Below are 22,567 nucleotides of genomic sequence, written 5' to 3'. Positions count from 1 at the left end.
AGCGCCCTTCTCTAGGCTGAGGGTTCGACGCTGGCATAGGTCTTGGTTCCCTTTTCTTTCCTGAGGCGGCGAGCGGCTCTTCCTTTGCCAAGATGGCGGCCCTGGCATCATCTGAAGGCGACCCGTGCAGATCGCCTCCGGGCTGGCGGCTTGCCAGGAGCCTAGTGCTCTCCTGTCACATCAGACGACACACGGGGCAGCGTCCACCCCTCAGAACTTAGGAAGGGCGACTCTGGCGGCCCGCGACCGAGAACCGTTGCCAAGATGGTGGCCGGGAGGCCGGGCGGCATCACCGGCCTTTACCAAGATGGCGGCGGGCGGCTTCCGGCACGCGCTTCCCCCATCCTCTGCAAGATGTCAGGGCAGAGCGGCCGCCGCCAGTCTGAGCGCGGCCGGAGGAGAGAGCGGCCGCTTCCGAGCGCCCGGCCGGGAAGGGCTAGGTGGAGCTGCGGCAGCCTCCGCCCTCGTCAGCAGCTGGCAAGTACTGTCACCTGTGGGGGCGCAAAAGTTACCTCCCCAAACCCTAAAGCAACACAGCACAACCTTTTCCCGAGTCACAAAAATCATAGTATGTGCCGCGCAAGGTAGGAAGCTCGGTCCTCGCGTCGCCCGAGCCCTCCCGACGCGGCGAGCAGGAGAAAGCAGCTGGGGCGGCGGCCTCCCGCGCGACACCCCTCGCCCCACGCCCCTCTCTTTGGGGATGGGCCACGTGTTACCCTCCGACAGAGGGGGGAGGCGTGTAACGGGAACAGCTGGAAGGAGTTTAATGCTGATACTTTAAAGCTGCGTGTATTTTGTTTTATTTGGAGAAAGAGGGGTCCCACGAAGACGAAAGGGTGGGCGACGCGTTGAGAAGAGTGCAGCATATGTCAAGATTCGGGGGAGGGGCCTCCCCGGGGAACTTGGACGCTATCCCGGGAGGGGGTGAAAGGAGAGGTCGGGAGTTGGGGAGTTGCGGAGGGAGGAGGGCGTCCTTTGCAAGCAACTTACTATTTCGTTGCAGCTTGCTCTTAGGCCTGCCACCTCCTGCTTTCCTTAATAATAATAACAGTAATAATAAAGAGCAAAGAAATCCAGCTCGCAGTAGGTTTTGCATTTGGTGTGCAACTTCCTTCAAGTGTGAGCGCGCTAGGAGGGAAAGATGGGGGTTGAACTTGGCAGGCGGCGCCTCCTTCTGCCGCTGCCGCCGCCTCACAGACTCGGGGAAGAGGGTGGGGGACAGTCGGGGCGCGGGGGAGGGTGGGTTCTGCTTTGCAACTTCTCTCTGGGTGCGAGCGCGCGGCGGCGTCTGCAGACTGGGCCGCCCAGACGATGCGGGGTGGGGGACCCGCCGGCACGCGACTCCCCCCCCCGGTCCCAGAGTACGTACGCCCCGACCCCCTCCCCTGCCCTCCCCTCCCTGATGCCTCTCCGGAGGGCGTGTCTGGCCGTCCGGCCCCGCGAGCCGCGGAGACGCTGCGGCACCGTTTCCGTGCAACCTCGTAGCCCCATGCGAAGTAACACACTTCGCGTAAGTCGGCCCGGGGGCGGTGGCGCGGACCACCCCCGCGGCTAAGCTGCGGGCCCTGCCCCGGATCCCCCAGCCAGCCCGCTGTCACCCGCAGGGGCGCAGCCGGCGGTCGCCGCCGAGGGACACGGCGAGCTCCAGAGTGGGTCGGGAGTCGCGGAGCTGGGCGGGGGCGGGAAGGAGCGGCGAGAAGAGAAACTAGGGAAACTCGGATTCCCTCCGAAGCCGGCCTCAGAAAGACCAGGTCGGCCCGCGCCGCCGCCTCCTCTCCTTTTTCCTGGGGGTGAGGGGGTGGGCGGGCGAAGAGAAGCCCCCGCGGGCCCGGGGGGCGGGGCCGGGCCCGGGGGACCGCGGGCGTGCAGGCGCCGTCGCGGCCGGGGCGGCGGAGCCCGCGCGCAGGGCGTGGGGGCGGGGGCCGCGGCCTCCCCTGCAGTTGCCGCGCGTCGCCAACAGGTTGCAGCGTTCCCCGCCGCCACCGCCGCCGCCGCGCGGCCCCTCGGGCGGGGAGCGGCCGGGGGTGGAGTGGGAGCGCGTGTGTGTGCGAGTGTGTGCGCGCCGTGGCGCCGCCTCCGCCCGCCCCCAGCTCGGTCCCGCTCGCTCGCCGCGGCCGGGCGGCCCTTTCGCGTGTCCGCGCTGCCTCCCCTCCTCCTCCTCCTCCATTTTGCGAGCTCGAGTCTGTGACTGGAGCCCGAGTCACCGCCCGCCCGTCGGGGACGGATTCTAGAGGGTGGAAAGAGACGCCGCCGCCGGAGCGGCCGGAGCGGCGGGGCGCCAGCCCGGAGGACGCGCACCTAGGAGCCCTGGCCCGCGGAGACGGGCGCGGGGCTGGGGGCTGGCTTGTCAGCCGGGAAATGGGAGTCTTTTTTAAATAGGGGCTCTCCCTTCCCCCCGTGGAGAAGGGGGCGGCTGTTTACTTCCTTTTTTTAGAAAAAAAATCTCTCCCTCCCGCTCCTCCTGCTTTCACACGCTAAGTTGTTTATCTCAGCTGCGGTGGGCGCTGCGGACGGTGGAGGGCGAGCGGCGCCGCTGGCAGAGGTAAGGGGAGGGCAGGGCAGGGCCGGGGGCTAGGGCCCGCGCGGGCGCCCGCTCCCCGAGGTGCGGGCCGGGGCCCGGAGGCCAGCTCGGGGGCTGCCGTGGGAGCCTGCAAACTTTTATTAGCCTGGGGGAGTGGGGGTGGGGGCAAGGCGAGGGCCGGGTGACGGTGACGAAAGGGCAGCGCGCGGGTGACAGCGCTGGCCTCTTCCTCTCCCTGGGCCGCCGTCCCCCGGCCGGGCCGAGGGGGAGGAACCTGAGCTCTCGGCGAGGGGAGCCTCGTCGAGCCGCCCCGGCTTTCCAGCCTCTCGTTCCCCGGGGCAGAATCCTTGGCTTCTTTTTAAAATTTTCTCAAGTCCCCTATCTCTTCCCTCCCGGAGGGCCTCCCAAACACCCCCCCCCCTTTTTTTTTCCTGGGGAACGCGGGGCCGCGTCTGAATTCTCCTGGCCCGAATCTTTCCACTCCACCCTGGCGCGCCCGAGCGCGAGCAGGGCTGGTGTCGAGGCTCCCGTGCGTCTCTTCTCCGGCGGGCGCGCGGGGTGTGTGTGTGTGTGTGTGTGTGAGTGTGTGTGCGTGTGCACACGTGGGGGGCTGACAGCCTGCGACTCGGAGACTTCGGCCAGGGCTGGCGTTATCTGGTAGGAGTGGGCGTGTCGGAGAAAGAACTCAACAGGTCTGGACGCATTTCTCTTTTAACCTCGCAGTTTTCTCTCCCCGGAGAGGGTTTGTTCTTCAGCGCTTGGCATCACTCCGCGCCTGACGTTTTGAAGGGGCCCCTTTTGGAAAAAGACCCTCCCTACCTGTGATGGTTTTGTGGTGCCATTTGTGACCGGCGCTGGTTTGACGTTTTGAGATTGTAGACTTGATAATTGCAGCCTTCTAATGCCACTTAAGACCCTTGCGCACGGTTCATTAAGGCCCATTAATGTGACAGGGTTATTTGCGATTTAAACGGGGGGATAAAGTCGTTTGAGGGATTGTTTCGTTTTAGGAAGTATTGTTTTGGTTTCGAGTTTGAAGGCAGCTGTCAAAGCGGCGTGGAAATTCATTAGGCTCCACTTGATACCTTGTGTTTAGAGATCGTTATCAGATAAACGCGGCGGAGGATCGGAGAGAGAAGCAGTTCACCCTCAAGATTTGTAGTGGCGGATCCCCACCTTTCTGTACCTTCATTACACTCCCACTTTCAGTGAGGGCTGTGAAGTTTATGCTTCTTAAAGTCTCCGTGCAGGAGAAGTTTCCTTTCACTGAACGGGTTTTTGACTATAATGTCGGAAGTGTGCTTATCAAAATCTGTGCCCGCCTCTTAAAACATCTTGATTGTTAATAGTCTACCAGCAACGTAACTCTCTTGAGAAAAGGCTCAGGATTAGTATAGGTGAAGCTTTAGATCGCAGAGAAAACTTTTCCGAGTATTTTATTCGGTATTATTTTACTTGGATTAATATGGATGCGATTTTACAGTTTTGGGGGGTTTTTTTTCCCATCTATTTTTCAGTACTAAGATGTTTGGTCAGGAAAAATCTTAATTTAGAGATACAGTATTTCACACTGAGGGTCTTAAGCAGTTTTAAAAAAAATAAGTGGCTTCATTGAGATTTAGTTGTGTTTTGAGGGTTTTATTATTTGTTGTATTTAAAGAAGTTAAAATTGCACTGAGAATCTACTACACATTCTATTCTGCTTTTTAAAATGTGAATTTTAGTTAGCCTGTATGCAGTGTATTTCATTTCGTATGTCCAAAATTTGAAGGCAGGCAGCTGATAGGTACGTTCAGTAAGAAATGTGGGTTAAAAATAAGAGCCTTTTCCTAGGCTGTTGAAAGATAAGCAAATCATCATTGTTTATTTTTGAAATAAAATGTGCACCGGTAGGTTGTACTAAAAGATTTGAATGTGTAACCAGCTGGTAGGAGGAGAATTTGAGAATAATTAGAGAATTCTAGCATGGTTTTTATCAGATTTTACGTGTATGATTCGAAGAACAGCACAACAGCCTTGATTGCTTGAAAAGAGGCAGGAATTTTATTTTTTTTTAATTAAATACTTTGATATCAGCTTGAACCTTTAGAATAATCAGATGTAATGAGTGATAATGTCTGTGATTAACAGAGTTACAATTTTTTGCGTGGCGGGGTGAATAGCCAAGCTCAGCTGATACAGTTTTGTCCTCAGCTGTGCAAATGGACTGCCTTGTACTTTTAAATGTGACACGGCACATTGAATGGGAACAGGGGATACAGCTTTTTTTTTTTTTTATTTTGGAAGATAAACTACTCTTCTGAATTCGATTCGGAGCTAACTAAAAGGTTCATTTAACAGGCTCTTACTAATCGGATCACAGAGATAATGTGACTTTCTAGCTTATTATGTTCCCCTCCTTTTTTTTTTTTTTTTTTTGTAGCTAATATTCCCTGATGGACCCCAAGGAATCTTTAAGCACCCCCAGTAGAGAAGAGATCCCCAGCAGTGTGCTTGTTCGGGAGAGGGGAAATGTGGTGGACTTCTATAAAACCCTAAGGGGAGGAGCTACTGCGAAGGCTTCTGCATCTTCACCCTCACTGGCTGCCGCTTCACAGTCAGACTCCAAGCAGCAGAGACTTTTGGTTGATTTTCCAAAAGGCTCAGGAAGCAACAACGCGCAGCAGCCAGATCTGTCCAAGGCAGTTTCACTCTCAATGGGACTGTATATGGGAGAGACAGAAACAAAAGTGATGGGAAATGACCTGGGATTCCCACCGCAGGGCCAAACCAGCCTTTCCTCTGGGGAGACAGACTTTCGGCTTCTGGAAGAAAGCATCGCGAACCTCAATAAGTCGACCAGTGTTCCAGAGAACCCCAAGAACTCGGCACCTGCTGCCGTGTCTGCTGCCCCCACAGAGAGGGAATTTCAAAAGACTCACTCTGACGTGTCTTCAGAACAGCATCATTTGAAGGGCCAGACTGGCACCAACGGGGGTAATGTGAAGTTGTATGCCACAGACCAAAGCACCTTTGATGTTTGGAGGAAAAAACTCCAGGACTTGGAGTTTCCTTCTGGGTCCCCAGGTAAAGAAACGAGTGAGAGTCCTTGGAGCTCAGACCTCTTGATAGATGACAACTGTTTGCTTTCTCCTTTGGCAGGAGAGGGTGACCCGTTCCTTTTGGAAGGAAGCTCAAATGAGGACTATAAGCCTCTTGTTTTACCGGACACTAAACCTAAAGTTAAGGATAATGGAGATCTGATCTTACCAAGCCCCACCAGTGTGCCAGTGCCCCAGGTGAAAACAGAAAAAGAAGATTTTATTGAACTCTGCACCCCTGGGGTAATTAAGCAGGAGAAACTGGGCCCAGTTTACTGTCAGGCAAGCTTTTCTGGGGCAAATATAATTGGTAATAAAATGTCTGCCATTTCTGTTCATGGTGTGAGTACCTCTGGGGGACAGATGTACCACTATGACATGAATACAGCATCCCTTTCTCAACAGCAGGATCAGAAACCTATTTTTAATGTCATTCCACCACTTCCTGTTGGTTCAGAAAATTGGAATAGATGCCAAGGATCTGGAGATGATAACTTGACTTCCTTGGGGACTTTGAACTTCCCAGGTCGATCGGTTTTTTCTAATGGCTACTCAAGGTAAGGTGAATACTTTTCTATTTCTTGAGAGTGGTACATTTAAGACAGATGAGTAGATTGAAATACTCGTTTATTTGTATGTGTTCTCCAGTGATGCATGTGCTTTTTCATGTCAACAAGTTTAAGTGGTCTTTTGGAAGCAGGCGTGGTAGACAGCCTAAGTGATGTATCTGTGCAAAACCATTTCGAGGTGTGGTTTTTTTCCCCCTGAAATCATGGTATTCAGTATCTCGTTGGCCAGTGGTTGAAAATTTTATGTCAAAATTTAAAATAATATTGCTCATTAACAGGCATCTTCAGTAAAAACTATGTTCGAGGGGGTATAATGTTTGGAAATATATTTATTGTATGTGTTCATTTGAGCTGTTTTAGAATATGCTCTTTAGGTTACAGTGAAAAGTACTCTTAATGTTTTACATAATCAAAAGCTGCGCTATATTTTTACATTTTGAAGTGAAGGGATTAAAGGGTTAAAAATTAGAAGCTCGAACCGTGCTCTCTTTTCTTTAAACTGAACGTTCTGTTGAAGAATCTGAGTTCTGAGGTTGCTAAAGTAATGCACTGAGTAGTGTACCTGAGCCGAGTATTAGACCTGGGACTTGCCCACAGGGTTCCTGACCTAAAGTAGGGAGGTTGTGTCTGCTGATTGGTTTATTTAAGGAAGGAATTGGTGGCAACAAGGTGCTTGATTTTACTTTCAAATGTTCCCACAGGTTCTCAAGTGTGTAACTGATGGCCAGCACTGCTAAGCTTTGGTCTCAGCTGTGTGTGACTTGTCTCTGTCTTCTTCTTTCTCAGTCATTTACAAGAACATTGCCATTTCCATTTGAGCTCAAAAAGGTCTGTCAAAGTGAAATTACCAGGGAAAAATTCTAAATTTAGATGTTTCTCTCTGTTGGTAGGAGTTAAGTTCTCTATCCAATACCCTCATCCTCGATTCAGGTGAATGTGCATCACATTTTAGGTGTGAAGGAAAATTACAACTTTATAATGTAATTGTAGAGACACAAGATTGATTAATCAGTGGATTGTTGGTTTTTGGGGGTTTTTGTTTTTTGGGGTTTTTCTTTTTTTGGAAGGGCATAGTAGACACAGTGATTTATTTGTACCTAAGTGTTTCAAGTTTTTTTCTTAAATGTTAGTGATACTCACTGTTCCCATTAACTAGTCAGTGAAGAGTTTATTTAAAACTCTTTAAAATATTTTTTCTGTTAAAGATATAGCCTTATACTGAGGTGTCTCTTTTCCTCTTTAACTAGGAAGCTTTTCTTGTTGGGGGAAAAAAATTAGGCTTAGATACATACAGGCTGTGCTCTGTTCCTTTAAAAGGCTTAGATGTTTCTTATCAAAAGAAGAAAAAATCCTTTGTTCATGTGTGTCTTAATGTAATGTAAACTATTAATCTGTTATTTAAATAATGATTATGGTTTGCTTAGAACACTGCTTTAGCTTTTTATTGTTGTCACTATGAATTGAAGGTTTGAAATGTTTTCAATAAGAAGATTTGAGGTGCTATCACATAAACTGTTATGTTTAAATGTAAAAACATGCTGTTTTTAAAATTTTTCAATCTCACGTTTTTGGCAGTAGAATTCATGATTGAATATGCTGTTGTCTTAGAATACGTACAGTTGATTTGATTAAGGGATCTGTAGGAAACTGTTACGTTGATTTATACAAATGTAATTGTACAAAGAAAAATCATATATTTTAGGAAATGCTTGGGGATTATTAATGCATTTTGTTCTGATAATCAGCATAGGATTGTTTTCATTTTCCTTACTAAAAAAAAAGGGGATGGAACAAGAACTTATTTTCCATTCACAATGAACTTTCAGGAAACCCTATATAATCTGGAATCTGGAGCGTTAAGTCTTAGATGAACATACTTTAAGTCATTAAAGATAGCTTTAATACCTTTTCGCGTAATTGATAGCATTTAGAAAGTGTGTCAGCCTCATCACAGCCATATGATGGCGGACACAGCAGTGTTGGTGCGGATCTTTCCAGGTTTTTTGGTATACAGTGAAATGATTGTTTTTATGCTTATGTGTGATTTGGAATTAGAATCAGTAGTTTGTGTCCTAACGGAAACATATAATAACTTACACAGGATCATTTGAGAAAGTTTGAACATTTTATAGCTTACAGCATTAACTTAACATTGGGAACTGTGATTTACCCAGAACAAAGCTTCTTCCAAATAAATTGAAACTGTTTTTTTTTTTAACCATCACTGAATTAGCCTATTGTTTGCAAACAACAGTCCTGATACAACTAAAATTGGTTGCTTTCTCTTCTCTACTTGTTACATGGTTCTAGCCAAACATTATGACCAGTGACCCTTAGTAATCGGCCAATAAATCAACATGTTGAGGCCACAACTGTATTGATTCCTGACTTTCTGACTTTAGATAGAGGAATATTAAATCCCCTAAAAACTTCACTTGCATTCTATTTAAAATTTTTAAAAGCATAAATTACAATTTGACTTTAAAGATGTGACTTAATAGTACTTTTTCTTAGAATGTTTTAAAAAAAGCACTTTCCACTGTTTTGCCGGGGAAGGCAGTTCCTTCTGATGTGTCAACCCAGCACAACATCCAGTTATCACATTAAATAGTAAACTTATGAATATCATGACTGAGCATAGTATTTTCTTTTATTTGAGGTTTAAGCTCATTAATAGTAAAACAAGAAGAACCTTACTGATACTCAGATACATGCTCTGAGTAAAACGAATTAGCCATTCTAATGCAATATGCTTTTTAAATACTGAAATTCAATAAATCTCGTATAAACTTGTAACATTAGTGAAGGCACATTTCTGCATAATTTGATTTTCAACATTGTTTCACTTCAGTACTAATGGTAAAACTGCTGAAAAAGAGGTAAAGGTGGAAATGGTTTCAGGTGGAATTAGAGCTCTTATGAGATGATGAAAGTTTAGTGTTAAGTTGATAATTTTCTAAAGGGTAAGATTATTAGAATGATGCAGGATCAATCTGTAAACTCAATCTTAGGTGGAGTTTAGGGCTCGGTTTGACATTTATGAAGCTATGAAAATTTATGTAGGTTTAACATCTCTCATTGTCAGTTGCATCTATGTCTAATTTTATTAACATAATGAAAATGACCTGTACAATTACAGGAAGGGTGAAGCAAAATCTTTCCCTTTTTTTAAAAAAAAAATGTTTTATTAAAGTATAGTCAGTTTACAGTGTTGTGTCAATTTCAAAATCTTTCCCTTTTTCGTTTTTCTTGTTAACATTGTGTTGATTGTTTTCTCAGAAAGAAGAGGCATAAGAAAGATTTTTTTGAATTATGATTTATTCCCTTTTTAATGGCTACTTTCTTTAGTTTCTACCTTTTCCCTCTCCAAAGGTTCTGGCAGTGAGTGTTTAATTATCTTTTCTTTCAAGCGTAATATTTCTGATATTCATGTGTATAAATTTATTTCTGAATGTTTAAAGAGATTTCCCTTTGGTTATTTATTTTTAGCTTTATGATAAGAATCTTTTCTCTTTTTTTGAATCCTGTTCTTTTTTGTTATGACCATATTATTAGTAAAAGAAAAAAAAAAGATAAAACACATTGTGTATTCAGGTGTGTCAATTTAGTGTGGAATGACTCCAGTACAGAAATGTGTGATTGGCATGTGGTCAGATTTTATTGAAATTACTTGTTGTGATGTTTCTTTGTCTATTCCATTTTATTTTTATCCCTGATAACATAATTTGTATTATTTTGTGGTTTTGATGGTCTGTTGATGTTACAGATACTTTAGTTAAACTGGCCACTTTCAATATTTATTGACTGTTTATAAATTTTATGATAGACTTATTCTGAAATGTACCTTGCAGAAATGTAGATTAAATGCAAATTGCATTAACAGGAAAATTCATATGTGGGTGGATATCACTTTAGGGGCCTTTTGAGATTGTAGTGAATAGAGATTGGATCAAAGGGTTTATTTAAGTGTAAGTGCCCGATGTGAAAGAACATATGTATTAACTGGTTGGTTATGTAAGGCTTCATCCACTCTGGCCTGAAGGTGATTGAAATAGCCTGATTGTTAGGAAATCTTAATTTATGTTGGGTTTCAAATAAGTTGGCATATCTCTTAAAATATATTTCTTCTACTTTTAAGTTCATACCTAATTTTAATGAGCAATAATTTCTCATTATATACTGCTATTTATGTGAGCAAATGAATAGGCAAAACAGATTTGTGCTGAATAGCATTTACCCTTCTGAGGACATCCTGGTAATTGTGTAATGCAGTATTTACAGGTATCTGCCAAATTAATGGGCACTTGCTTCCATATTTCTGAGTCATGGAAGATACACATCGGTAAATAGTGTCGCAAAAGAGTTTTCAAGAAATATTTTGTTGAATTAAGCTATAACTGAGAAAAATCAATTACTTATTGACCTTTTTGGAAGAGTTTAAAAGCCCATGCTCTCCTTACTTCTGTAATTTCGGAGAGCCAGCTGCTCTCAGTTTCTTCTGGTTTATACTACTTCAGTTTTGTTATTTCTCAAGTAAATGAAAATATTCTTATGGAGAATTTCCATTTAGAAACAGAAAAAGAAAAGACCCACTAAGTGTCCCTTTCTCGTTGAATTGTGCGTGATCATTTTTATGCTAAACTGGATTAATTTTGATGGTGATTTTTGTCTTGATTTTACCCACTAAGGTATATTTTAGAAAATAAGCAATTTTATAGCCACTTAGAATTAGTTGTAGAGAGTGTTGTCAGCCCCGAAACACCTAATTTTGACAGGTTGCCTTTTTATTCCTCGCTACCGTCAAGGCTGTCCCTTAAATACAGGTTTCTAGTGGAGCTTGTGGATTAGCGGCTGTTGGGGGAAGGGAGGCAAGAGGGAGGAGCACTAGAGGTGTGGAACGCTGCAGGGTAAGTTTAGAAATATCAAGAACAGTTCTGAAAACCAACAGTTTGCATCAATTGTCATGAAATCAGAGGGCTAAAAAAGAAAATTGGGGTTGAGTTTTTAAGTACAGAGGGAGTGCATTAACCAGGATTACAATTTAGTTTTTCATTTGAGGTAAAAATTTAAAGCTAATTGTGGCAATATAACCCTCAATGTTTATAGGGTTACGTTGTTCTTTTTTTTTTTTTTTGCTGTACTTTATTATGGGGGAAACAAAAAGGATGGAATGGATATTTTAATTCCCTTAAATTATTTCTAAATTATTATTTAGATCATTTCAGCTAAAATCAAATTCGTATTTTTCCCATTTTTATTTAGGCTTCTGTTTAATCAATAAAAATCTAATTACTGGGATATAGTTGAAATAATGATATCTTATGTTGATACAATCATACTTATTTCTGTTTCCTAGTGCACTTTTAAATAGGTGATCATCTGACTCTGGAGTGTAATCTTCTTTTTTAGTAATATATTTCCACGGATTGTGTCTTTTTCTGCTGGAATATTGAGGAGAGAAGTCCTTACTTAATGGTTCAGATATAGAATAAATTATGGGATTTTGCAATTGCTAGACAGCCATTTAAAGTATTTATATTGCAATGTAGTCCTTAAAGCCAATTATTTTGAGTGGAAGTGTGTCATCCCCTAATGTTATCTTTGGGCCAGTTTAAATATTAATGACTTATCTTGGTAGAGCTGCGTCCTTAAACATACTATTACAGAGTAACTCAAATATTAATTTGGAGTGCTTTAACATTTTTTTTCTTTTGAGCAAGTTTCAGCAAGATGAATAGTTTCTATAATACAACCAATTTAGTAAAAATACCTCTTACCTTTGAATTTTTTAAATTCACGCTGTGGGGCACCAAATATATATAAGAGGAGAAAAAATATATATGAGGAGAGAAAGATTTAATGATATGAGTAGTTGTAGATGTTTAGCATGTTACCTTACACTGAATTTTTATTTTTTGTAACTAACAATCTGAGAGTTTAGCTTAAGTATACGGTGTTTAGGACATACAGTTTGTTGCCATAAATGTTAACTTTTCTTTTCATAATATAATTAACCTTTATTCTAGTTGATTTCATAATTGTCGATAAAATTTAGCTGTGGCTGTTATGAAAGTGTATTTGATAGCCAATTTTTAAAAGCTGTTGTGAAATGACATCTGATTTAGTACGAGATTTATTATGTCATGCTGGTTGGGTCAGGACAGTGACTTATGACCTTATGCTTGTCACATGTTGAACCTTAAAGCTCTACCGATTTGTTATGGATACTGTTTTACTTTGTTGTTGTTTTAACGTTTTAGTGCTTTTATTTTGTGATTATTAGTGCTTCCTTAATTTTAAGATGATGTAAATTGCAAATCTGGCGGTTTTTAAAAATTTTTCAGATCCCTTCCAATTTAATTTAGTTATCCAGTAGTAGAAATAGTAGGAAGAACTAGAGTGAAAATCAGAGGACTTGAGTTCTGAGGCTGAGCTGACCAGTCCACGACCTTGAATACCTCGGTGTTTTGGAGTCAGACTTTTTAAACTGTTATATATGAATTATTTTCAACACACGTGTGTGCGTGTGTTTCTGTTTCTAAAACTCTACGGTCCTCTTAACCTATAGCTTTCGTGAAGGAGGCAACTGCGGTATACTGAAATTGATTCTTTGACCTTTTTGTTGTACGTTGTCAACTAAGAGACAAAAATGAACCCAGATTTGGCATTTTTATAAAATTACTATATTATTATAATATATATTATTATTATAAAATAATAATTTAAAATGATGTAGTTGATGGTATGTAGAAAATAATGTGCGACCGCTGTTGTTGGCAGAGCCGGAAAGGTGGGTCTCTTGGTTCTCAAAGCTTGCTTTACATGTTAGACACAATGATTTTAGGTTAGAGCGTGAAGAGACTTGAGAGCTCACTGCTCCCCACACTCTTATTTGTTTCAGATGAGGAAATGAGACCTATAGAAAGTGTCTAGAAAAAGATCACAGAATTAGCGAGCGGTGTTACCACTTTGAATATCCTATTGTCAGTAGTCTAAGCTCCCCGGCAGGCTTCTCTTAACATCTGGCCTCTAGTTCTAGAGACCTGAAGCATAGTACAGATTAGTCAGGTGTTTTATAAGAGTCACTAATGAAATCAACTACTTTAGCAGATTTTAAAAAATATACATTGTCCATATTCTTTCCTATATATTATTTAACCCTTTTACTCCCTAATGTGTTTTTTCCTAATTATGTGGCACCACTGTGCTAAGGACTTTGTAAGCATTTATCTCATTTAAACCTATTAACAACCCAAGGAAGGTTTTTAATTCTAGTTTCTATGTTGTTATGATTCTTTACATTATCTTTGTAGTATAGAATGCAGCTGTTACTTACTTTCATTTCACAGATGGGACTTTTAAAGAGAAAAAGAAAAATAGGAAAACAATGATCTGAAGGGAAATATTTAACATTGTATTAGAAATCCCTCTTGAAACTTTAATAATTTTTGTCATCAGTGGGTTTTCAAACAGTGTATAAAGGAGACTTGGGATCAAACATCCCTGCTCTTGTGTATTTGTGTAGTCACTTGCTGCTCTCTAGCACAGTTTTCGCGTCTGTAAAATAGAGCACCCAGCATTCTTGCTTGCATGATTTTGTGCATGGTTGTTTACTTTGAAAATTAAAAAGTACTATAAAAATTCAAGGTGGAATTTTTAAAGCTCTGCCAAAGGTGCTGAGCTCAAACCAGCATGACCCTCCTTGGCTTAAGTACACTGGGACATCTGTGCCTGTGTAGGTATTTCCTATTTATCAGGCACTAAGACTTTTTCAGTGTCTAGTGTGTACAGTCACTGAAGGGTTATGGGTCCCAGTTTCATAAGGGCTACCATATTTAAAGCTTCCAAGTGCCAAGATCATTTTTTTTTTTAACACTGATTTTTTTTTTCCAGTCTTGTTTTTTTGTTAGCTTTTAGGTGCCACCTGAATTTACTCGCCATGTTGATAACTTCAACCAGATTGTAATCTTTTTTATTAATAAATGGTAGACTACCCCCTTTCTGTTTTATTGTGTGGTATTCTTATAAAATTAAGTACGCAAAGATTCTTTGTCATTAAGAAACTACTTTCAAAAGCTGTGTGAAAAAGAGCTTCTGACCGTAATGAATACCGAAATTTGCCCTAAGTGTATAAATTTGGAGAATTATGAAGCTCACTTGACTGTATTTACTTTTTTCTTTGTTAGTAAAGTGGCTGGAAAAAAAACTTCAGAAAAACAAGTTTGGTGGATTAAACCAGTTATAAGTCTCTTTAGATAACAAAGAGCCAAGTCCAAAAACGAGTTAAATGGCAGTTGAAATTGGTCAACACAGCAGTGTAAAAAATGATGTATGACGTCTGTAGGCAGCTTTCTTATAGGGAAACTTTTAAAAATATTCAATTAGAACCTAACGTGAAATTTGTCATTTGGACTCCAGCTGAGTTTATTGAGGGCAAGGTGTAATTCTAAACCAGTTAGATTGATTTTTTTAGAACAGAAAACCCAAAATGAACGTTGTCTTTCTCTTTCTCAGCCTCCACCTTGGGAGGCCATGTATATTCTTCTTTTGAAATTGCCTTCAAAACCACCTTGTAAGCCTGAAAGGAAACTGGACTCATTATACCGTAGTAACACCTAAATGTTCTTGCGTAATCAGAAGATGTATTTATTCCTTAGCTGGATCATTTATATCTTATTTATGTGATTCCAGATGACTTGAGTACTTCCAAAAATGTGGAAATTTAATCTCCTTCCAGATTATAACATTTGTTTTCATTGAGGCTATTTAGAAGGCCCCATGTTGGTATTTCTATAGAAGATGTTTTAAGCTGTGTTGGATACCCCTGAAAGAAGTGCCTAGCCTCCCAGGGTAACTCATCCGAAATGGACAGTTCTCAGTGGTTAAATTGTGACTTGTTTTCTTCAAGCTATCAAGGAGCTTTATATTAACAACTTACATATTCCCTTTTCTTGACATAGTACGGAAAAAAAGTAGAGCTTACTCACCTCTAAGCCTGATTTTTTTCTTAAGTGTTTATTTTTGTTCAAGTAAGACCTGTCTTTGCCTTGAACTTGAAGGGAATCTGATGATAGCAGATACAGAGTAGATGTTAATTCTCACAGCAGTCTCCAAAACAGTTTATTTCCCAATGCAGCCCTCAGTGTATCAGGGAATTAACTATTTGCGGATCGTTACGACAAGAACAACTCAAGCGCACTGAAATTATTTACACCCATAAAACAGCTTAACAGAGAGTTACAGTTACATGTGTTTTCTACTTGTATTCCTCATAACCTGAAAAGAAGTTGTCTACTCTTAGTGAAAGTACTCTAGAAAATTAAGTAAATTTTGGTTGTCACTACCGATTTATAAATTTAGTCATGTTTGTTACTCATCAAATGCTAGGATTGGAATGAATTCCTGCCTTTGAAATCATGAAGCTACAGGCAGCGGCATTAAAAATTGGATATACCTTTTGTAACCGTTCTGTTAGTGCTGGAATTCTTTGTTGAGAATGTCTTTGTGAGGGTAGTCTGCTTAAGAACCTTAGTAGGTTTCCTATGTTTGTGCTGAAAACAACCTGTTTTCTCCAATACTTACTCTTTCTCCCCCCAAAATGGTTTGTAAGTTTTTAGTGGCCAAGGAAAGGGAAGAAGAGCCATTAAAGCATGGCAGATGTGCTTTATTGCTAAATTTGGTTTTATTTTTTACTCTCTTATTAGCCTGGACTCTCCTAGTTTATTCTTTTAGCTAGGAGGCTGGTAGATTTTTCTGTTAAGTAGAAAACGCTGATGACCAAGTGCATGCGATGGGCTGGTGTAGGCACAGTCTGTGGGTACTAGGTTTTGAATATAATCTAAGAAGAAGAAATATTTTTAAAGGGGAGGTGAGAAAAAGAGATAAAATAATCTCTAAATCAATGTATGAGGCATGAATGACCCTTTAATTGATAATATCGTTTAATGGGGCTGCACAGTGCTTTGGTGGTACCACAGACATGTTTAAAAGAGAAAACAGAATAACTAAGTGAAACCAGAAGGAAAAGTCAGAACTAAAAAAGCCATGGAAGAAGAAAATGACTGTTCTAAATCCCGGTTCCAGTGTCTGGTTAAATTTGATTTTTCTTTGCTTCCGTGTTCCTGTGTGAACACCGGGGACTGCATAAGCAGCCAGGTACAATGTGTTAATGGGTGGAAGAGCTACAGAGGCCTGTTCTAGGAGAGGAATTCTTGAGACGGGTGGAGTGGGAGGTTAACTCCGTCGTCTCGGAGGTCTTTCTGACTGCACTGGCAGCAGCAAACACTGACTGAGCGAGGCCGTGGGTGCGCGGAGATGGAGACGAGGAAGACTCCCCCACGTGCAACCTCACAGAGCAGTCCCGGGGTCTTACAGGGATCTTCACACCTGTTCCACCCTGACCCCCAGCTCCAGCCCCCCGCCCCCACCCCCAATTCCTTTTTGAAATGTCCACTTTCCGTAGAAGGCATAACTGAAACTACAGAGAGGAAAGTCTGTGGATGAATGGGAAACAGGAGTTGATTCAGCTCTTTGGAATGAAAAGGTGGTAACAAGAAGGAGACTGATACCGATGGACTGAGCTGATGAGGTGAGGACTGAGTGGTCAGGACACGAGCCAGAGGAGACTGCAGTCACCTGTGGGGGAAACTAATCTATGCATACTGTCATCCTGTGTGTTATGTGACACAAGACACATAACTTCAGGTTATGCACCCTTGGTGTAAGCCTTTTTTTTTTTTCTAGTCACTTAAGAATATCTCCTTATTCTCTAAAAGATGCATAATCCTCTTTTTAGGTCCCCTGATGCATTCTACGTCTGGAAATGTTCTTTGCCCACGTATCTACATGGCTCATTCTCCCACTGTATTTAGGCCTCCACTTAAATGTCAGCTCCTAAGAGAGACCTCTGTTCTATCTGAAATAGTAGCATCTGTCACTTACTCTTAATTTCTCTCAACATGATATATATAATTGTTTAGCTTATCTGCTCACCTGCTAGAATCTAAGTTCCTTTAGAGCAGTGATGTTGTCTGCCTTGCTTACCCCTGTATCCCAGCAAACAGAAGAGTGTGTAGCACATAGTGAAGCCTGAATACATACATGTGGAATTTATGAACAACAGGCTTGACTTATAAACCAAGAAGACGTGTAGGGATGGATTGCACTTCTGTCTTGGCAGAGAAAGGCAGTGAGTATCAGGAAGAGCGCTGACTGCCCAGGTTATCTTCTCCAGGTAGGAAACAGGTGTAAAGATGGAGACGTGCTGACGTGTGCAGAGGGAAAGTACATAAAATGTATTTTTAATTGTTGTCAGTCTTTAAATTTGCTCTAAGACTTTGAAATGGGTTACTTTTCACAGTGTCTTGGAACAACTCTGGGACATTTAGCGTTGAACAAATTAGGGTAACCGAAGCTTGGGAATGAAGAATTTGAGGTTTGGCTTTGTTTAATTTATCTTGCTCAAAAAAGTAACCTTTTGTAGCTTTCATCTTGATGTTTCTTACTTGCTTAAGAATTGACATTATCCTTGCAGACTTGTACTGTATACATTTGTGTTGACTGATCTATAAGAAATCGATTTGCCTATTTTTCAGAAAAGTAGTGACTGAACACTCCAGAAGAGGAGAAGTATATTATTTTTGCCTGAATTTCTAAATTATCTTTCTTCAGCATATTTCTATTTTAGATTTGACTTCTGCTATAGCTTTAACTTATTTTATCTATAGTATTAACAGCAATTCGCAAGGTTAGTACGCTATCTCTTTTACTGAGACTTGTAGGAGAGTTCAGCCCAATGTGGTAAAGACAGTCAGAGAAAAGAGGAGATGTAAGCTAAGTAGGTATTAGCTAAAGCAGGAAAATCAGATGAGGTCATTGAAGAATGAACTGCTTTAGTATTCAGGAAAAAGACAGGAGAGGACCAAGGACAGTGCTCTGGAAGGCATCCAAATAGAGCAGCCACAAAAGATCCTGAATGAATAGCCGGAGAATTAGGAGACAACAGTTTTAAATTGGGGTGGGAGAGAGTCGTTTACGCTGTCAAGTCAACTAAGGTGCGAGAGAGAAAATACACTGTCATAAATAAGAGGGACTGTTGTTGAAGTCGGTCTTGAAAATACGTAAACATTCTCAGAAGTCAAAGCCAGAGCAATCAGTGAAATCCTACATGGAACAACAACCTAAATAGTGGTTAGTTTATAATTTAAAAAGAAAAGAAAAAGAAACCCTAAGCTTGAGGGCCTAATCAGTCTTTCAAATTTAGAGGAAAATGTTAAAGTAGATAATAAGAAACACACCTCTGAGACCACAGAGACCCTGGCACTGGCTTAGGAGTAAGAGACAAAGGCTGAAAACCAAGAGGGGATTAAGTTTTTGTTCCCTGGGAAGCCAGCACAACAGGAAAAAGCTGACCATACCCTAGTTCAGACTCTTGGCACTTCAGTAGTCTCTTAAGTGTTTTCTTAGATTTTTCCCTCTCCTTTCTCAGTCCATTCTGCACTGTACTGCCAGACTGATCTTCCTCCAACACTGCTTTTGTTGTTATTCTCCAATAAAAAAAATGGCGGTTCTGTTGCTCATAGCATAGTGGTTCTCCATCTTCTTTCTGCCACAGCCCATATGCCACATGGCTGCCACAGGGATACTCCAGAACCCTTGGAGGACCTGGGTTATGCACAGTTCATGCCACTCTGTCCTGGTCTATCCTATCTGTGAAACAGACTCATAGGCATAGAATACAAACTTGTGGTTGCCAAGGGGGGGAGGGGGGTGGGAAGGGACAGACTGGGAGTTCTAAATTTGTAGATACTGACAGGCATACGCAGAATTGATAAACAAGGTTATGCTGTATAGCACAGGGGATTGGCTCTTTTGATTATTTTTACTTATTATTTTTTTCACAAATAAATACCTTTTCAAAATTTGCAAAACAGTGTGTTCATCCCCTTTAGCAAAATAATACCAAGAAAAGTTAATAAACTTTTGGTCACTGCCTCTCTTTTCCTCTTCCTTCCTTTCCTGTCTCCTCTTAGCCTCCACATTTCTGTATAATTATGTAAGCGTGCACACTCACACATATTTAAGGCATTCTGGGTTGTTTGCTTTTAATTAAGAACAGGGTCATCATATACCGATTTCCCTGCAACTTGTTTTTCTAACTGTACACTCCAGACATCCTTCCAGATCAATTGATGCGGGTTTCATTTTTTTAAATAGTTGCATAATATTCCATCCAGGTTGTTTCATGATTTTTGCCTACAGACAAGGCTCCAGTAAACACCCTTTTCTATGTATCTTTCCGTGTAGCAGCTGTGTTTCTAAACATAGATTCCCCCAAAGCAGGGTTGCTGAGTCAGGGTATGTATATTTACGTTTATAGCAGGTATTTCCAAATTATTTTTCACAAGGGTTACAGCAAACCAGTCTAACCTGGCAGCATTTATACCTTTCTTTATAATGAAAATATGTAAGTCGTTATTACTAACAAATTCCTTGCCACAGACCCTAAAATTGATTATAACATATGCTGTAGGATGTAGCACATGATCACTTGTGCCATAGGATGCAGCTGAGGACTGGTGCCGTCTGGAATTCAGGCTCCTCCTCTCCGCTTTTAACATTGTGCAGCCTTCTAGACCAGTTCCATGCACACTCCCCTTGTACCCTCTCCCTTATATCGCCCGGCTCATAGCCACCTCTTCCCTCATCTGACAGCATCCTCGGGCAACCACTAACCCTACAGGTTTTTATACCCCACTCAGTGCTTTTGCACGTAGTAGATGCCCCAAAAATATTTGTTGAATTAGTATTGCTTTATATATAATATATATACACACACACGTGCATACACACACAATTCGTAAATATTGTGTGTATATGTATATATATCTCATTTATGTCTCCAGTTAGATCCATTCTTAAGGATGGGGCATGTTTTCACTTACAGCACCTAGCACTTAAGATACTCAATTTAGGTTGGCTATTTGAACAACGAGCCACAGAGATGAAGAGCAAATAATATGGCTTTATCTTCAGTCATGTATTTTATACCCCTTTTCGGTCAGACTGGAAGTATGAGGATCCGGTAGCCGCTTTCACAGTAGCAGCAGCACCGTGTGCAGCAGTTACTGTGTGCTAGGCACAGGTCAAGGTGCAAAGGATACAGCGGTGAGCAAGGCTGGTGTTGTTTCTGGCCTTGCCTAGATTATGGTCTGGGGATGTTACATGCGAAAGATGTGTAGGAAACGGCAAAACAGCGGTGTCCAATTTCAGGCTCTTTGCAGCAGGGGTGGTGGAATATTTATTTACTCATTCAACATTCATTAGTGCCAACTCTGCCAGGCCCTGAAGAGAAAGCCCAAGGGCAGCCAGAGCTTTGGTGGGAGGTGGTGAATTACTCAGGGTGACTGCTTGGTGGTGGTCGACTTGTTTCCCAAACCCGCTGCACCTTTTCTCCGTCTGTGTATAGAAGCAGAGGGTTACATGGAGTGGTTAACGCTGGCGTATTTCCCAAGGGCTCCTTCTCCCGGAAAGGTGCCAGTCCCCGTCACTTCCCGAACACACACCACCAGGGAGTGCGCTCCTGTCACCCTTTCCCACTGAATTCAGTCTTGCTATCCAGTCTTCACTTTTGCGTGAGGAAACGGGGGCCTAGTACAGTTAGCACAGTATTGAGGGTCAGAAGCAGGATTCTGCACTCAGATTCTCTGGGTGTGAATCTGTTTACCAGTCAGGTGACACTGAGCAAGTCTTGTAACCCTACAAGCCCTCAGTTCCCTGACCTTTAAAATGGGCGCAATGAGCTAATACGCATAAACCTCATAGCAGAACGTCTGGCAGTTGTAAAGCACTCGTGAGATGCTCGCTGTTATTTTTAGTGACGTGGCTAAGATTAGACAGCTCCTTAATGCCAAAGGTTCCTGCTGAGAACTCTGCCCAGTGTGCCATACCATGCTGTTCATAAGCCTCTTTCCTTAAGAGAGCTCTTAAACTGGCTTCCTTATTATGATCTTCTTAACTTTCATACGAAGTAATTACAGTTATGTAATGGAGACTTTAACCTTGGGTACCATTATCAGATTTTTTCACTGTAAGTTTGAAGAGGAACTGAAAACTGCCTATGTGATGAATGTTTTGTTAAAGTGAGTGCTGAGAGCTTCCGTCTGGCTCTCTCCCCACCCTGTGCTGCCTCGCCCCGCGCTCCTCCACTCGGTCACTTTTCTGCTGCCTGATCTCTCAGGAGCCTGGTGAAAGCAAATCAGGATAACTGAGAAGAGCAGCTCTCTCATGTCCTGACAGATTCTTGGGGTTTTATAAGTAGGTTCATTCCTTCCGTTATCTGACCTCTTTATACATCATTGGCTTCTTCTTAAAAAGAATGTTAATTCTCTAAAAGTCGTATTACAATCCAGAGTTCCTACCTCTTCAAAGAAGAACTTTTTAAAAGGGTTTTTTTTTTAATGATTCAGAGTGAATTAAATCCCACAATTAAAAGGACTTGTAGAATAGATAAACAAGATTATACTGTATAGCACAGGGAAATAAATATACACAAGATCTTATGGTAGCTCACAGAGAAAAAAATGTGACAATGAATGTATATATGTTCATGTATAACTGAAAAATTGTGCTCTACACTGGAATTTGACACAACATTGTAAAATGATTATAAATCAATAAAAAATGTAAAAAAAAAGAAAAAAGGACTTTACTTTCTGGATGTAGACTTTCAAACACCTGATTGTTCATGTTGATGTCTGAACTTACTAAATATCAACATGCTTTTCCATGTTGAAGACATCTTTTAGGACCAACTTTTTGTTTCACTTTCTCTGTTGGCTTAAAGTGGATTTGTTTGATAGTTGTATCAAACTGCCCCCAAATTTAGTACCTTTAAAATAACCACCATTTCTGATTTCTCATGAGTCTTCAGGTCATCTGGGCAGTTCTGGCCAGGTTCAGCTAATTTCAGCTGGGCTCACTCAGTGTGTCTGTGGCAGCTGGCTGGTTGACTGTGGCAGTGAAGGCTCGGCCATGTCTTATCCGGCGGGCTCTCCAGAGCTTGTTCACAGAGTACCAGCAGGGCTCCAGAAGAGCCAGTGGAAGCACGCAAAGCTTCTTAAGACCTAGACCTAGAACAACTTTTATTTCCACCAGGATCTGTTGGTCAAAGCAAGTCATAAGGCCAGGTCTGAATTCGGGCAGGAGATGGAGGAGCTGCAAAGTTACACTGCAAAGGATGGGACTATAAGGAGGGGTCCTTTTTTGAAATCTGTCACAGTAGTTACAGGAATTGGATGCATTTGAAATTCCGATCCTTCAGCTGGTGATACTCTAATTGCTTATGAAACTTGCCCAGGGCTAAAAGGCAGAGTCCTTGCCATCAAGAGGATAAAAAG

General features: G+C 42.1%; 1 protein-coding gene across 7 annotated transcripts in view; it reads left to right on the top strand.

Annotated features, from left to right (window-relative positions):
• Window positions 1-330: 330 nt before the first annotated feature.
• NR3C1 (nuclear receptor subfamily 3 group C member 1) overlaps window positions 331-22,567 on the top strand; it is a 107,969-nt gene continuing 85,732 nt past the window's right edge. Inside the window, exons 1-2 of one of the 7 annotated variants that reach the window (XM_031449266.2) lie at window positions 331-477; window positions 4,944-6,158. In XM_031449266.2, the coding sequence (XP_031305126.1) occupies window positions 4,957-6,158 (1,202 nt within the window). In that variant the 5' untranslated portion in view covers window positions 331-477; window positions 4,944-4,956. Of the gene's footprint in view, window positions 478-1,340; window positions 1,362-1,448; window positions 1,752-2,021; window positions 2,543-3,012; window positions 3,214-4,943; window positions 6,159-22,567 lie in introns of those variants that run through there. The other 6 variants (XM_031449265.2, XM_031449264.2, XM_064484409.1 and 3 more) reach the window with 6 other exon arrangements.

This window comes from Camelus dromedarius, chromosome 3, assembly GCF_036321535.1.
Source record: "Camelus dromedarius isolate mCamDro1 chromosome 3, mCamDro1.pat, whole genome shotgun sequence".
Classification (NCBI taxonomy): domain Eukaryota; kingdom Metazoa; phylum Chordata; class Mammalia; order Artiodactyla; family Camelidae; genus Camelus; species Camelus dromedarius.
This window is presented reverse-complemented; position numbering and strand designations above follow the sequence as displayed.